The 15,989-nt window shown below is 46.9% G+C and overlaps 2 protein-coding genes across 2 annotated transcripts; both read right to left on the reverse strand.

The window, feature by feature from the left end:
- Window positions 13,585-14,034, reverse strand: LOC109826522. Its single transcript, XM_020393553.1, has one exon. It carries the CDS (start codon window positions 14,032-14,034, stop codon window positions 13,585-13,587), a length of 450 nt encoding a protein of 149 aa, XP_020249142.1.
- LOC109826523 lies at window positions 14,268-14,872 on the reverse strand. Its single transcript, XM_020393554.1, has 2 exons — window positions 14,695-14,872; window positions 14,268-14,581 (listed from the first exon to the last, which is right to left on the reverse strand). The coding sequence occupies exons 1-2, from the start codon at window positions 14,870-14,872 to the stop codon at window positions 14,268-14,270; spliced, it is 492 nt and encodes a 163-aa protein (XP_020249143.1).

Genomic DNA, 15,989 nt, shown 5'->3' on the forward strand with positions numbered 1-15,989 from the left:
GACCCTCACCTTCTCGCGCTCAAGCCTCTTCAGCTTCGCCTCCCCCTCGAGGGTCCCGACATCTGTGAAGAAGGCGGCATCCAGATAGGAATCTATCTTCGCTAGTATGACACGATGTTGCTTATGCAGGCATCTGAGCAGAGCCTCATGTTTCTGGATACGCCTCGCCAAGGCTTCGCGTTCAAACAGGATGCTCATAGCGAGAGGCGCCGGTTCAGAATCGGCATGCGCCAGCTCCTCCAGGTGATACATTAGCCCTTCCAAGTGCTGGAGCTCCCGCTCACATCGTCGAACCAGCTAAGGACCGCCCGCGTGTTAGAGTTCCTCAAGACATTCCTCCACAAAGGGGAGCATGTCGTGATATCTCCCGACACCCTGACTAATAACGGTGGTCGTTCTGCGTATGTCATCCTCTAACTTCTGGAGGATGGCGAGCATCAAACTAAGATTCGAAGCAAAAGACCCTTGGGTCAAACTAGCAGCGAAAGATAGCGTCACGTTAACGCCGGTAGCAGTAAAGGAGGAGCTGACACCCTCCCCCTCAAAGACACCGGAATTTGATTCAGAAGCCATTGATCTGGGAGACTTTGTAAAGATTTTCTTCATGCGAATTTTCGTGAGCACAAGGACTCTACCAAGAGAATAGCGAGCGTGTTATATAGCCAAAAGTTCAACGGCTGAGATTCGATGCCTCAAATAAATCAAACGACTCATATCTCCAGCGACGCTTCGAGCTCAACGCCCATAAAAGTCTCGGCTCTTGGGACTCCAAACCGACCGTTCGAATTGAGCATGGAAGGCAAAGCATTCCGTCACTTCGTAATTAATGAAGACTGACACGCCCACATTACCATAGCTGGCAAGCACTTAAGTCAATAGGCGGATCTATAGCGCAAACTCGCCAATGCTTGAGTTTCGCTTGTAGCACAAACTCATCAGTGCTTGAGTTTCGCTTGTAGCACAAACTCGCCAGTGCTTGAGTTTCACTTGTAGCACAAACTCGTCAGCGTTTGAGTTTTGCTTGTAGCACAAACTCGCCAGCGATTGAGTTTTGCTTTTAGCACAAACTCGTCAGTGCTTGAGTTTCACTTGTAGCACAAACTCGCTAGTGCTTGAGTTTCGCTTGTAGCACAAACTCGCCAGTGCTTAAGTTTCACCTGTCACACAAACTCGCCAGCGCTTGAGTTTCGCTTGTAGCACAAACTCGCCAGCGCTTGAGTTTCGCTTGCAACGCAAACTCGCCAGCAATTAAGTTTCGCCTGTGGCATAAACTCGTATGTGCTTGAGTTTCGCCAATGGGACAAACTCGCCAGTAATTGAGCTCGCCTATCTCAGGAGTAAGGCGCTGAATAGGGACACAATAAAAAAGTATGAAAAGAGTGCGTGTGCAACATCTCAAAGAATCAAGAAAGCGCGAAGTTCATTAGCTGTTTCTAGACAATACATTCGAACAAAGTTATGACTTTACAATCAAGTGAGTCATAACATTACATTCAAGAAACAAAATATTGAACAGGGCATCTTGAAGCTACCCCTATCCTACGAGGTTAGTCTATAAGTTTAAAAGATGCAAGCTTGACTCTGACCATGATTATCTTCTCCGCATGCACAGCGCGAGCTTTGTCCACTGCCTCTTGCCGGACCCTGGTCTCGAAAGAAGCGTTAGCGGAGGCATCCGTTTGACGCAGCATCGAGAGATTACGCCTCTCCCTTGCGAGATCACTGTGTATGGTCTCACTCTGAATACATAGCCCCATCAAGGTTGATTCCCCCTCAGCATACGAGATCATGCCCAAAAGAATTGAGGAGACAGTAGACTCCATGTCACTTTGCAATAGATGATGTTGAAGATCTAAACGACTGATACGGGATTCTTGGTCTTCTATGTCTCGCCTTCGGCACTCTTGCTGCTACATGGTGCAACGACGAGCTGAAGCCAAAAATAGCGTCACTTCGGGCTCCAAATCCGCCACCCGCAGGTCCTCCAACTTTGTTAGGAGCAATTTCAGATTGATGAGTCTCATCGAGCATCGTAGGGCGAGTCTAAGGTCACCCTGGCATCGGAGGTGGGCCACACGGTCTGAGAGGGACTATTTCGGTTTCGCGAAGGTATCATGACCCTAATCAACGAGCGAGATCACTCACTTCACGGCATTCTCCAAATCCTTTAACTGGGTCAAAACAAAGTCCGAAGGTTTAGACTCTGGATCGCGGTCAGGTGCGGGAGCCGAAGAAGAGGTGTCATCCCCCGTCTTCCTCGCACCAGATACCTTCGCTCGCGGTGCCATCTTGAACAAGAAGGAGGCAATGAACGTAGTGATCTCTTCAACAAGAGAAGGGGGCAATATTTGACGTACGGCCCAAGTACGTGTCCGTCATCCAATGACCCAGATTGGGCGGGGGAAACGAAGATCGCCTATTACACCGCCTTTAATGCGAGGTGACGTACCAACATCAGCCCAGTTGGCAAGCTCTTGAGACCGTGACTGGACACGTGCCTAGTCCCAAACCAACATTCATCTCGCCTTTGGCTAGATTCGCCTGTGGCTAGAGTTCGCCCACATCTTGAACTCACATATGGCTCAAATTCGCCTATGGCTAAAAGTCTACTGACGACGACCTCACAAAGAAGTATGAAAGCTGAAGGATAAGAGGCAACAAGGAGGAGTATATGCACAAACACATTTGGGAAACCAAAGGAGCACATCATTCACCCAGTTTTAAGACAATACATTTGAACAAAGTTATGATTTTACAATCAGACAAATCATTAACACCAAATGTCTTAACACTGTTTAACCCAGAGAGCCTAGTCCAGAAGGCTGAAGGACGCGAGCTATGCTTTAACTTCGGCCACCCTTCTGGCGTGGTCCATCTGGGCTTTGTCTGTAGCTTCTTTCTGGGTCCGATCCTCAAAGGTAGAGGTGGCGACAGAGTCTTCCTGACGCAGCATCTGAAGATTTCAGGTTACCTCCTCAACAGCCTTGTCAACCTTCTGGCTCTCAGATCGGAGCCCCTCTAGAGTCGTCTCCGCAAGCTCTAATTCAGCCCTCAGACGGGATATGGTGGAAGTGAAAGTATCTATCCGCTCCTCTAGTGAGCGCTGCTGGTCCACCAGGAAGGTGACATGGGACTCCAAATCCGCTATTTCCCTGGAGCGGACCTCTTGATCCCGTGCCTCCCGACGCCGAACTTGAGACAAGAATTGCTCTATGTCAGCCACAGGACCCCCTTGCAGCAGAGTCTCCAGGCGCGTTAGACACGATTCTAGATAGAGAAGCCTCTGCATGCAACGTGCGGCGAGACGAGGTTTACCCAACCGCCTGAGATCGACCATGCGATCTAGGAGGGACTGTTTGAAGTCAGCATAGGTCCTAAGGCCAAGGCCAACAAGGGAAATCACCTCCTTTGCGGCATTTTCAAACTCCTCGATACGAGCCTGTAGGGACAGAGAACCTGAGGGAACGGGCTCTTGACCCTAAGCAAGTGCTGCAATGGGAGGAACCTCAAGACAAGGCTCCGCTCCAGGCAGGGGAACGGGTTGCGAAGCGGAAGAGGCCGTAGTTCCCTCAGGTTTGTCGTCGGAAACGAGTATTGGCTCAGTCCCCTGCTCTCCGGTGATGGGCACTCCTGCCCGAACTGCACGACGGCAAAATAAGAAAAAAAGGGGGGGTTAAGAGCAGGGAGTATCACCTTGCTCGCAGACCCATAATCAAACTAAACAAGGACCTAGACGCAAAGGTACCTTCAGCAGCGACGGCTTCGGCGGTGGAAGAGGAGGAAACACCATTGCCCTTCTTTGAAGCAGTCTTCTTCACCTTCGGCGCCATCACAAGCACAACAAGAGGAAGCATGTGTTTTTCTTTGGAAAAGACAACTAAAACCATAGCACCCCCCAATACAGAGGGAGGGGTATTAAATACACATGGCATGGGTGACCCCCCGCCGTTCGATTGGACTGTTCGAATCGAACAGTCACACGAACAATCGAGATGTGTCAGTTTCCAACACGATCTCTAGCCAACGGTTCAGGTCAGGCGCGAAGAACGGGGAACCCCCACTATGCCACCTTTAATGGGAAAAGACGTGCCCACGTCGTCTTAATTAGTAGGCACGTGGCCCACCAAAAGCAAAGCCCGCCTACGAATTAAACTCATCAGGCAAACTCACATGTATTAAGCTCGCCCGAAGGTTCAGACTCGCACACTATTGCAATCTGCCTAACTAAGGCTTAATCACGGTTGGGGTTCGAACCACTTTCGAGTTCGCCTGAAGATTGAACCCAATTGGGACTCAAACAGAGCTTGAACTATTCGTAGTTCCACCTAAGGCTAAAGTTCACCTGCAGTAGGGACTTGCCCATAGCCAGGAGTCACCCGGTGCAAATCAACCAACAGTTGACTTGACAGCGCCCGTTGCGACTAGCGACAAAATGCGCACACACAGAATAAAAAGAACAATGACTGGGATAAAAACACGATTCCATTCATTAAGAGAGATTTGAATACAATGATATAATCAAAAGCAAATTACAAATCTCTCAGTCGTGACTCCAACTCGCGAATCTCTTCGGTGCGCCTGAGCTCGAGCCTCTTTAGGATCTCTTGACGAATATCCTCCTCAGAGTGCGAAAGCAAGTCTTGGACGGTGTGCCTCGCCTCCTTGAGGGCTCGACCCTTCTCCTTAATAGCGTCAATGGCCAGCTGCTATCGAGACCCGAGTTCCTCTAACTCCCCCATCACCTATTCACGAGCCTTCTCCTGGGTAGCCAATAAGGCCTGCGCATTAGCGATAATTTGTTTGGTCTGTGCTATCTCCGAAGGCAGGTGGGAGATATGGGAATCAGCCTTTTGGTGTGCCATGCTCACTCGCTAGTTCTCAGTCGTAGCGCGCTCCAGCTTTTTCGTCAGCCTTGCCTCCAACGACGTTGTCTCCTCCAGTATACTATTGCGCTCCTCTAATGCTATCTGGACCTCGCCGGACACAAGATGGAGGATCTCGGAGCTTGTAACACGAAGGGCAAGCAGTTGTCTGATAATCTGTTCTGCCTCCTCTAGACATTCGAAGTACAGCTTGGCGGCAGAAGGACCCATAACCCTGATCAATAGCGGGAGTGGTAACAGACATCACTGAGGCTGAGGCTGAGGCACAAATCTACACCATCGGGGCCTCGACCACAGATCTGAGCGCAATCTCAACGGTCGTCGAGATAGAGAGCGAGGGATGAACCACCATACAGATAGATGCTTCCTCATGGGCAGAAGCCCCCTGGGCTGATGACCCTATCTCGACCAATGCTTCTTCAGGAGCGTGAGTTTCCCCTTCAGAGTCAGACGGTCCCTCATCGCTCGACATCGTCTCATGGATCGAGTCGTTGTCTTCGCTGTCTGTTTCGCTACCCTCCCAAGAGAGGGAATACTCTTTTCAAGTCAAGCATCCGATTTGCGCGAAAGCAGCTATAAATATAGGTAAGGAAGTTAAGCAATAACTTCTAAAGACCATGGTGGTTCAGCAGAGATAATCAATGACGCGATCATGCTCTTACCTGAGTCGCCGACCTATGCCTCATCTCCTGTCCCTCCGTCTTCGTCGGAAGGAATGGGGATCACCTCCTCAACCGTACCTACATTAAGTCAATGCAAACGTCAGATAATGCTAATTCGACCCTACACCTGAGGGTACGATACTAAGGGTTACCTCTTGGTACAATAGTGGGGGTCATTGAAACCACCGCCTACTGTTCCATAGCAGACGAGGAGGGAACAACCTCTGAAGCTGTCGGAACCGTCCCCGAGGCGATAAGCGAAGCGGGCGTAACGCCACCGGTCGTAGGGGTAGTCACCCCGAGAATTAGCACAGGAGTTGTGTCATCCTGGCCTTTCGCCACTCCGGTAGCCCCATCCACCTTCTCGTGATGGGCCTTCTTGGCCACCTCCATCCTGGAACTGTCGGCCGCGGCCTCACGTTGTCGCTTGGAAAGAAGAGAGCTGCTAGGAGCCAGAAGCGGCATCCCCAGCCGCCCAGCAATTGCTCCCCGGGCCTGTTCCACGCGTTCACCCGCCCAGGCCGACTCATCAGATCCTCTCGGCACGTCGATGGGATCCAATTAAGGATAAGGAGACGGAGCGCGAGCCGTGAATTCCTCGAGGTCTCCTAATCCAGCGTGAAGATCCACGGCCTCTTCATCGGGGACCTCTTCAAACCATTCCTCCATAGTTTGGCGACCCCCTTGCCTTAAGGGGCGTGGAGCTATCCTCGAGCGATGCTCGTGTTCTACCAGGCAAGAACTTTGAAGTCAAAAGCCCTCAAGGTTCGCGTTGGCGCCTCAATACCACCAATAATAGTGGAGCGAATGGCGAATGTCGCGATCCTTAGCCGGCAGTTCGAAGTGCACATTAGTGCAACTAGCATGGGTCCAGAACCACCCTCGCGCACCATCAACCAACCCTCCTTCGTAATAAAAATGAGGGTTGACATTTCCAACATAGAGCTGGTCATACCCAAACTGACGGGCAAACCTACAAGGGAAATAGGGATTGAGGTAATACACAGAGCCTGTTTGCAAGACGTGATATCCCAGCCAGATGTTAACTAACCATCGAAAGGCGCCACAGGAAAGAACGGTGTTATGGCCCGCCGTCGATACGTCCCGAAGCGACTCGCCATAGCCACCCCCAGTGAAGTAAGAAAAAAATCGTCAAAAGTTGTAATGACTGAAATAAGACAACATTTTCCTCATGTCAGGGACGACTTTACATTTCCAAGAGCATCTTTCCAGACATTGGACGAACGTGACAGATCCCTCCCCCTATAGATCCGTTGGGGCACTCTTCAAATACTCACAGTGGTATATAAACCACGCCATCAAGTAAGTGTATGGCAGCCCCACTCTCGGATTAGAAGTCCTAGTGACTTTACCTTCTCCCTCGTCAACATACGTCACATGGCAAAACTGGTTTGTTAGTGTACGAAGCATCATGTCAGAACGATGAAGGACGAACCAAGCCATCAAATAAACATACGGAAGCTCCACCTTAGTAGTCGGAATCTGAGTCGGTGATTCACTCCCCTTCCGTGTGAAAGCACCGGAAATCTGTCGAAGCCCTCGATGAATGTTAGCCACCATCACCGGAAGAAGTGAAAGTTCCTTTCTGTAGGCAAGTTGAACCGCAGGGTAGAGCACTTCCAGTGGCAGAGCGTCACCAGACTGATACGGGACCACGAAGTGCGTATTTTGCCAATGGAAAAACTAGTTTGTCAGTGTACGAAGCCCCTTTTGGATACAGGCTACCGTTGCCGACACCAACGCGTAAGGCCTCCCATAAGCCAAGCGTACCGTAGGATAAACCACCTCTACCGGGAGCACCTCGAAGGAGTGGGTGGGAACCACACACCGCTTCAACCACAGCATGAGATATCCTGTGAGCAGAGCCTTTGCGGATATAAGAGACTTGGCCTGGTGGTGGAACGATTAGAATGTCATCCCGAATGGGAACCCACCCTCATCATGCTCAAGGGTTACGGCGGATTCCCCTTTGGCCATCCGTCTCTCCACCTCGACCTGGTCACACTCACCCAGTGGTAGAGTAGGCATCCCTTTGATATTATTTCTTGGGAACAGGTAGTCAGCCTAGTTCTTGTGACTAATCCCGGGAGCCCTCTTCTTCTTGCCCTTATGGTCCACTGTGCCCAAGGTGTCAAGACATATGTGGTAGTGGCCGAACAACTCCCATAATGTCTCAACCATCAGGGGAAACCGACCCGAAAGATAGTCGATCTCATCCTGACCCGGTACGTACTCCTCGTAGGGGAAGCTCCCCAAAGGTAGCCCCGACATATCATACATCTCGTGGAGGGTTATGCCAAGCTCGCCATTAGGAGTGAAGAACGTACCACTGTCCGGACAGTAAAGTTCCAAGATTCTGTGGAACTGAGGGGCGTTGATCTTCAGGCCGTGCTGGGTGGCTCGGATAGCCATGAACAGCTTTGAGCCCGCAAGGTCAGAGTTCTCCGTCAAGACGTACTCGGTAATCTTAGACCACCAAGTGCTACTGCCAGGCACAGAATGAATCCAGCCCGGAGCCCTGAAGTCCTTCGGAGGGAATTGTCCCCGGCCCAGAAGAAGCGATGAGGGAAAGTCTCCGCCACTGTAGTTATTTCACCCATTGGCCATTCATTGTTCAACACGCCGGGACGCAAGGTGACCACGCGTTTACAAGAGTTGTCCACCCCGTACCCAGCAGACGACCTTGTGAAGACCCCACAAACTATCTCATATTGGGTAGGGGTGAGATCCCAGTTCATCGGTCTCGGGACCACAAGCGACCGCAACTCAACGATCGAAAACCCCCTCGGCATACTGGGAAGATAGTAATGGACTCCATCCACGACACGAAGCCATTTACTCTCTCTCAGCAATAGAGCTGAGGGGTTAGTCGTGGCATCACCAAACATAAACTGGGGCTTTTTCAGCTCCGCCCTGGCCATGTCTGTCAGTGCTGCATCAGTAATCAACTCACGCAACGTAAGATGATGCCCATCAGTAACTCTCTTGACCAACTCCTCTGGCTTATCAGCAGCAAACACAGGCACTGGATTAGGGAGAGGGAATCAGGAGGGCACCGTATAACCCAAGCCACCGGCAAGGCCAATGGCAACACCCTTTGGGAGGGCCTCATCAGAAAATGTGGCTGCAAAACAAAGCCAAAGGGTTAGAACTAAATTCACATTTGGAATCAGAAAACTTCTAAGTCCTCCAAGCAGGTGAATCTCAGCAAACAGGTCCAGCCTGGCGAGACTAAGTCTGCCTGGCCAATACCGAGTTTGCCTGATAAGGGCAAAACCGGCCCGACAAAGGACAAACCCACCGGTTAGGCTAGATCCGCCTGAGGATAATCGAATCCTCCTGATAAAAGATAAGACTGTCTGACAGGGACTGGATTCGCCTAGCAAAGGCCGAATCCGCCTGAAAGGGGGGGATTCACCCAAATCAGGGAAATTGCCAAAAAATAGTAAAATCCACAAAAGAAGACGAACAAACAGTGCTCACCTTCTCAATTCATCATCAATCATCAATATGGAGTCGTTGGACTTACCCGAATGCGCTCCAGAGACGCCGGCAACCGCACCAGCGGCAGCATCGCTAGAAGGACCGCCTGGGCCCTTTCTCTTCGAAGCACACTTCTTAGACTTTGGCGCCATGTCGGAGAGTCAAAAAAAAAGACCTAAGCTTTTCTCTTTGAAAGGTTTGAGCGGGCATAAATTCTTAATCACAGTAGTCTCCAAAAGAAGGAGACAAAGTCTATTTAAAGGCGAGACGTCTGCGTTGAACGGCGTGGCCACGATCGAAATCGATGGTCCGAATCGCTCTAAGCAGTTTGATCTTCAACGGTTATAGAGAAACCGTCAAAATGAAGAATGGGTCGAGCGAGTCGAATTCGGGATCCGAACCAAGAGAGCATTCGCAACCGAATCTAACGGTCGGGGTCAAGACGACGGCCATGATTCAGCCTCGTGCGAGGCGCACGGAAGCGACGTTGCCTTGTCGAATCACATTTAATGTGGTCTGACAAGCCCACACGGCCTTAGATGGAAAGTACGAAGCCTCGCTCGTTAGACACGTGGCGCACAGGTTTTGAATCTCGCCCGTGGGAACAAATTTTGCCTGCGGACATGTAACTCGTCACCACCATCTCAAATTTTGCCCGCAAGAACGAAGTTCGCCCGCGAACCCTAGACTCGTTTCGCCTGAAGGAACGAATTTTGCTTGAGATACGCTAATCACCTATTCGGTCTAATCCACCTGCGTGCGCGAATCCCACGTGAAAATTCTCCGCTCGCCCGATTGATCGGACTCATCTGAAGTGTCGAGCTTTCAAATCGCCCTGGATAAGGCTGACTCACCCACACGACCCAACCAAACCACGACTTGACGGTTAACCCATACCCAAGCCTCGAACGGCTCGGGTTAGGAGAGAAATCTTAGCATTAAGCCTAAGAGAAATCTCTTCGTCAACTCATCGTACTGAGGGAAATAGTACGGCTAGCCCGATTCAAACGGTAATCGGTAAAGGCAAGTCAAACCCGTTGATAACTGAGGGTTTACTAAAAATCCTAAGAGAAAGCTCTCGACAACTCATCATACTGACGGGAATAGTATGACTATCCCGATTCAAATGGTGATTGGTAAATACGCATCAAACCCGTTGAAAGCTGGGGATTTACCAAAAATCCTAAAAGGATCAATCACGCAAGGGGAAATATACGCATAAAGAAAACATGGTTCCATTCATAGCTAACTTAACAATACATTCGAAAGTTATGAAGATACATTCATGCTGAAAACAAGAGACGAGCCCTAAAATATCGACCCTCTCGATCGAACCTACACTAGCTCAATAAAGGAGGCAAGGGCAACTTTAGCAGCGACTATCCTCCTTGTCTGATCTGCCAGGGCCTGATTCCCTACCTCCCTTCGAACCTCAGCCTGCAGCAGGGCTTCCAAGCGTGTCAGACGTGACTCAAAGCTGAGAATACTGACCAGACAGCACGAGGCCTCTCGAGCCTCACCCATACGCCTGAGAGCGGCGACGTGGTCCATCAAGAAGGGCTTGAAATCTGTGTAGGTTCCCCAGCCAAGGTGAGTGATGGAAACTGCTTGCCTCATGGCATTCTACAGTTGCCTGAGAACGCCTTGTGCAGTTTTGGAACTCAGAGAGACCGCTTCCTGACCGGCTCGAACCGCGGCAATAGGTGGGATCAAGGGGACAACCCCTTCGCTGGGAAGAGGAGACTGAGGAGGCTGCTGAGGGGTAGCATAGGCGCGTTCCTCCTCCTCCTCGTTCGAAATGATGATGGGCTCAGGCTCGATAGCCTGCCTCTTCCCCTTTGAAGCGTATGTCCCCGATCCCGAAGCCATTTTGGATCTAAGTGGTCTAGGCTTTCTCTAAGAAAACTTGAGCGAGAGAAATTACGAGTGCATTGATCCTCCTGTAAAAGAAAGGGGTCCACGCTATATACGTAGGATCTCTTTGAAGCAGACGGTTTCGATTATGCGATTTAAATCGAACGGCCGTGATCAGGGTGGGACGTTTAGAATTCTGCACGGATGGCCAGGATCTAGCAGTTCTAAGACACGATCCCCATCGAATTGACGGCTAGGAGTAAAAGCATCATCAAATCCATGTCTTGAAGCAAGCGCACGAAGACGAGGCATTGTTTTAATTAACGAACGTGGGAATTTCCCCCATGGATGCACGGCCTGCCCTCATGCGCCTGTCTTTCGTCAGGAGGGACCTAACTCTAACGACACCAATCCTGCCCGTGGGCACTTACACCGCTTGGGCTCGCCCATAAGCCTCGACCTAGCCGAGGGAGCCAAATTCACCCTAATTCATCAGGAACCTCTTTATTCGAAGTGTTCCAGACCACATGCAAGTTGGTTTAGGTCTGAAAACTTTGAAGGGGGTCTTGTAGACGGTAAAAATTACCTTTGCAGATAAAACATGAAATTCGCCTGCGTATTCAAGCCACCCACACAGCTTAGAAATTAGGCTCACCCATGGGCTTGGCTCGCTCGCACGAGCTAAGGCCACGCGATCACCAAATTCGCCTACATTGGGTGACCACAGACTCGCCTTTATGCTCGACTCGTCCGTACGAGTCAAGATCATCCAAGCGACTGAAACTCGCCTGCTGACTTGACTCACCTGCACGAGTCAAGAGCTGAATTCGCCTACAAATGGTAAGCTCGCCAAACTCGCCAAAGTACTTGGCAGCCGCTATACCACATACAGGGATGGCTTCCCACCTCCCGCGACATGAAGGGAAGGAGCACAGTACTCCAAGCCCATCAAGTGGCCACTCACAGTACTAGTGGCTAGCCAAATCCTTGCAGTTGTTGGACACTGCCGATGTACTTAACTCGCCTGCACAAGTCAAGTTTGATCAAGCAGCCAAGGTTCACCTGAACGACCAAACAAACCACCAAGCAATCGACAAACTTGCCAAACTCACTCGAGTATTAGGCAGCCGCAATATCATGTACAGGAGTGGGCCTTCCCATTTCCCGCAACGTGAAGGGGGAAAGTACAGTGCTCCGAGCTCCTCAAACGGCCGCTCATGTACAAGTGAGGGGCATGGTATCTCCTAACAGTACATGGTCATATCCCATGATTCAAGGAGTGGCCACTCCATCTCTCCTCTATTTAAGAACCTCTCCTGGCTACAGAAAAGGGGTTCGGTTGGTTCATAGTTAATTGATTAAATCAATCAGTTAGCTGAACCACAGCTCTCAACTCTCGACGGAGTTGACGACAAGCTCTTTACATGACCTTTGCACTATAGCATCCTCTCCTAGCTTCGGGCCCTAACCGCCATCGAACTCGAAAACTCGAACTCGACTAGCATGAGCTCCTACTGCGTACTGAAGCTCACCAGTAACCTCGGTCGAATCGTCCAAGGGAAGCATACTCGGTGCGAGAACCGAGCGAGACATTCTATCTCTACCAAAGTTCCCACGTTAAACAAGGAGGGCATTCCCTCCGCTTCTGTTGTAATCTTGATTCATTAGTTTGTAATAAGCTATTCTTATCAATACAAACGAAATCCCTATTTCAAGAGATTAAAATTTACACCTACAATTAGATTATGGAAGCGATGCAGATGTTTCAAAGCATGCAAGGAGCAAGTTTTTAATTTTTACATGGTTGGAATGATTTAAGGTTCCATACAAAGTGGCTTGGCCAATTTTCAATGAAAAAGCTAAGAAGTCAAAAAATTCAAGTCCTACTATATCTTCTCCTGCAACTCAAAATTCAATAAATTACAGGGAAGAAGAATGTCCTACTGAGGGTTCGTCAAGGCCCATAGGTAGAAAGGTTGAAACACGGTAAAGACAAGCATATGGCTTCTTACACCAGTGATGTTGTTTATTGATGAAATGAAGCAGGATCGGAAAGAAAAAGAAACAAAGAGAGCAGAATTATTTGATCAAATTTATGTTCAGGAGCAAGAGCGCATAAAGATAGAGCAAGCCAGACTACAGGTCGCTCAAGAAGCTTAAAATATCAAAAAGGAAAAAAATATGATTGAAAGCTATGAAACAAGATGAGAGGATTATGGCAATTAACACTGATGGCATGCCTCCATTACAAGTAGAGTATTACAATAAGCTGAAGATGGAAATTCTTGAAAGACAATTTGGTGGTGGTGGTTCATATTAGAAGGAAGGTGTATCATACTTGAAGATGATGTATCGTATATAGTGTGTTTTTATGTATTTTAGTTTACTCTTATTGTATCGTACTTGAAGATGGTGTATCATACTTGAAGATGATGTATCGTATTTAGTGTGTTTTTATGTATTTCAATTTACTCTTGTTGTATCGTACTTGAAGATGATGTATCGTATTTGAAGATATAATGAAGTTCTATTTATGCAAATGGAAACTTTTCTCAAAAATCATATATGATCACATATTCCTCTAGAAATTCAATAACATCAATACTACATCAACTAACTGTTTCTTACTTGCAACACTAAATTAAATGACATTAATATTACATCAGCATATAAATCCCTTACTAAAGCCCACCATTTCGTTCCCATAAATGCTCGACAAGATCCAATTGCAATTGAGAATGAGTTTGCATGTCTCTAATACGATGATGATTCTGAATAAATTCACACAAATCTATTGTACGTTCATGAGACATTGATATGGTTAGAGCTTCCTCAGCAGCATCGTACATGAAGTCGATCTCTCTATCATTTCTTTCATCCTCAACGATCATGTTATGCATTATTATGCATGCTTGCATAATATTCTTTAATATTTTCTCATCCCAAGAGCGAGCTGGTCCACGCACAATTGCAAAGCGTGATTGGAGTACCCCAAATGCTCGCTCTACATCCTTTCTTGCCGACTCATGAAGTGTAGCAAAATGTTTTCTTTTATTTCCTTGTGGTAAAGAAATTGTTTTAACAAATGTTGCCCATGAAGGATATATACCATCAGCAAGGTAGTATCCCATCGTGTATTCATGACCATTGACTATATAATTAACAGTCAGACCATGCCCTTTAGCAAGTTGTGAGAAAACGGAAGACCGTTCTAACACATTAATGTCATTAAGAGCTCCAGGTAAACCAAAAAAACATGCCAAATCCAAAGATCATATGAAGCAACAGCTTCTAAAATTATTATAAGAGTGTGGATGTGACCAGTATACATACCATGATACCCAGCCGGACAATTCTTCCATCTTCAATGCATGCATTCAATGCTTCCTAACATCCCAGGAAATCCTTGTTGTTTGCTAATTGCAAGCAATCTTGCAGTTTCCTCGTCAGTTGGTGGTCTTAGATACTCATCATAGAAAATTGCAACAATTGCTTTGGTAAACCTGCTAAGACTCTCTATAGCGGTGCTTTTTCCAATCCGCACATAATCATCCACAGAAACTGCTGATACTCTATAAGCAAGCATCCTCATAGCAGCAGATACTTTTTGTAGTGAGGATAAACTAATTTTCCCAGCAGCATCTCGTTTTTGGACAAAGTAGGAATCATGTGTTTCCACTACGGATAAAATACGCAAAAATAGTGGACGATGCATACTAAACCTCCTTCGAAATAGTTTTGTGGATACACAGGAGATTCACTAAAATAATCATGAAAAAGCCTCTCGTGACCTTTAGCTCTATTGCGTTGAATTACAACGTGCCCTGGAATGGAACCACGACGAAAAGAACTTTGACCTTCGCTAGAGTGTTGTTCTTCCAAAGATGCGATTGCTAATAAGGTGGCATAATCATCATCGTCGTCATCCTCTTCCTCTTGTAGCAAGGCACGTAACAAATTACTAGCCATAAATAATATTAAAGATTGGGTTAAAATTTTGAATAAATTTGATATTAGTGAAATGAAAGATACTGGCAGTGCTATTTATAGAGAGAGTGACCACATTTAATTAAAAAACGACCATTGTAATATGACCATTAAAATATAACCGTTAAAATATGACTGTTATAATACGACCATTGAGATATATCTGTTGAGATATTATTGTTAAATTAAATTAATATTAAAATAATATGAATTTAAATTTAAAATAATATTTAACTTTTAACAAAATTATATAAATTAATTATTATCTAAATTAATTATTTGTTAAATTTTAATATGATTAATTAATTTAATGATTATATAAGGTAGTTTCTTATTTTAAATTAATTAATTAATTAATTTTAGTTATTAATATTTAATTATTTATTCATTTATAAATAAACTATATATTTAATTAAATTCTAATCTATAAAATTAAAAAACTAAACATAATTAATTAAGGGGTATGGGACTTTTAAAGGGGAACCATTGGAGGAGAACCAACCCTTCCCTTAAAGTTCCCCCTAAATTAAGAGATATCTGAGGGATCCCTTGGAGATGCTCTTACACCTCTAAGCGGCGGCATGAAGAGACGGCGGCAAACGGGCCGGAGGCCGGAGTGATTCCGGACGACGACCCGAGGGAGTCTGGGACCTCGGCGAGATCCCAGGGGGATGGTCACCCAGGCCTGGACCGAGGAGATCGGAGTAGGAATGAGAGGCGGGATTACCGTTTTGGGAACCCCGAGAGGGTGTTAGGTGGACCTTGTCATGTAATCAAAGGCCAAAACCCTAAGCACGGTGAAAAAGTAAGGTTGGGGCTAACCCCTACAACCAACAGGTGGTGAGGTTGGCATTGGGATTTTATTTATATATAATAGATTTTTATATTCTTTATATTATTATAGTATGATATGATCCATAATATCGCTAGATTTTATTAAATATATATATATATATATATATATATATATATATATATACTATATATTATAATATATATTATGAAAAATTTTTTAACTTACTATTAAAATTTTATAAAATAGACATTTTTTTTTTATTACAACACGAAAAGATTTATTGATTAGCAGGCTTAATAAATT

This window comes from Asparagus officinalis, chromosome 10 (assembly GCF_001876935.1).
Source record: "Asparagus officinalis chromosome 10, Aspof.V1, whole genome shotgun sequence".
Classification (NCBI taxonomy): Eukaryota; Viridiplantae; Streptophyta; class Magnoliopsida; order Asparagales; family Asparagaceae; genus Asparagus; species Asparagus officinalis.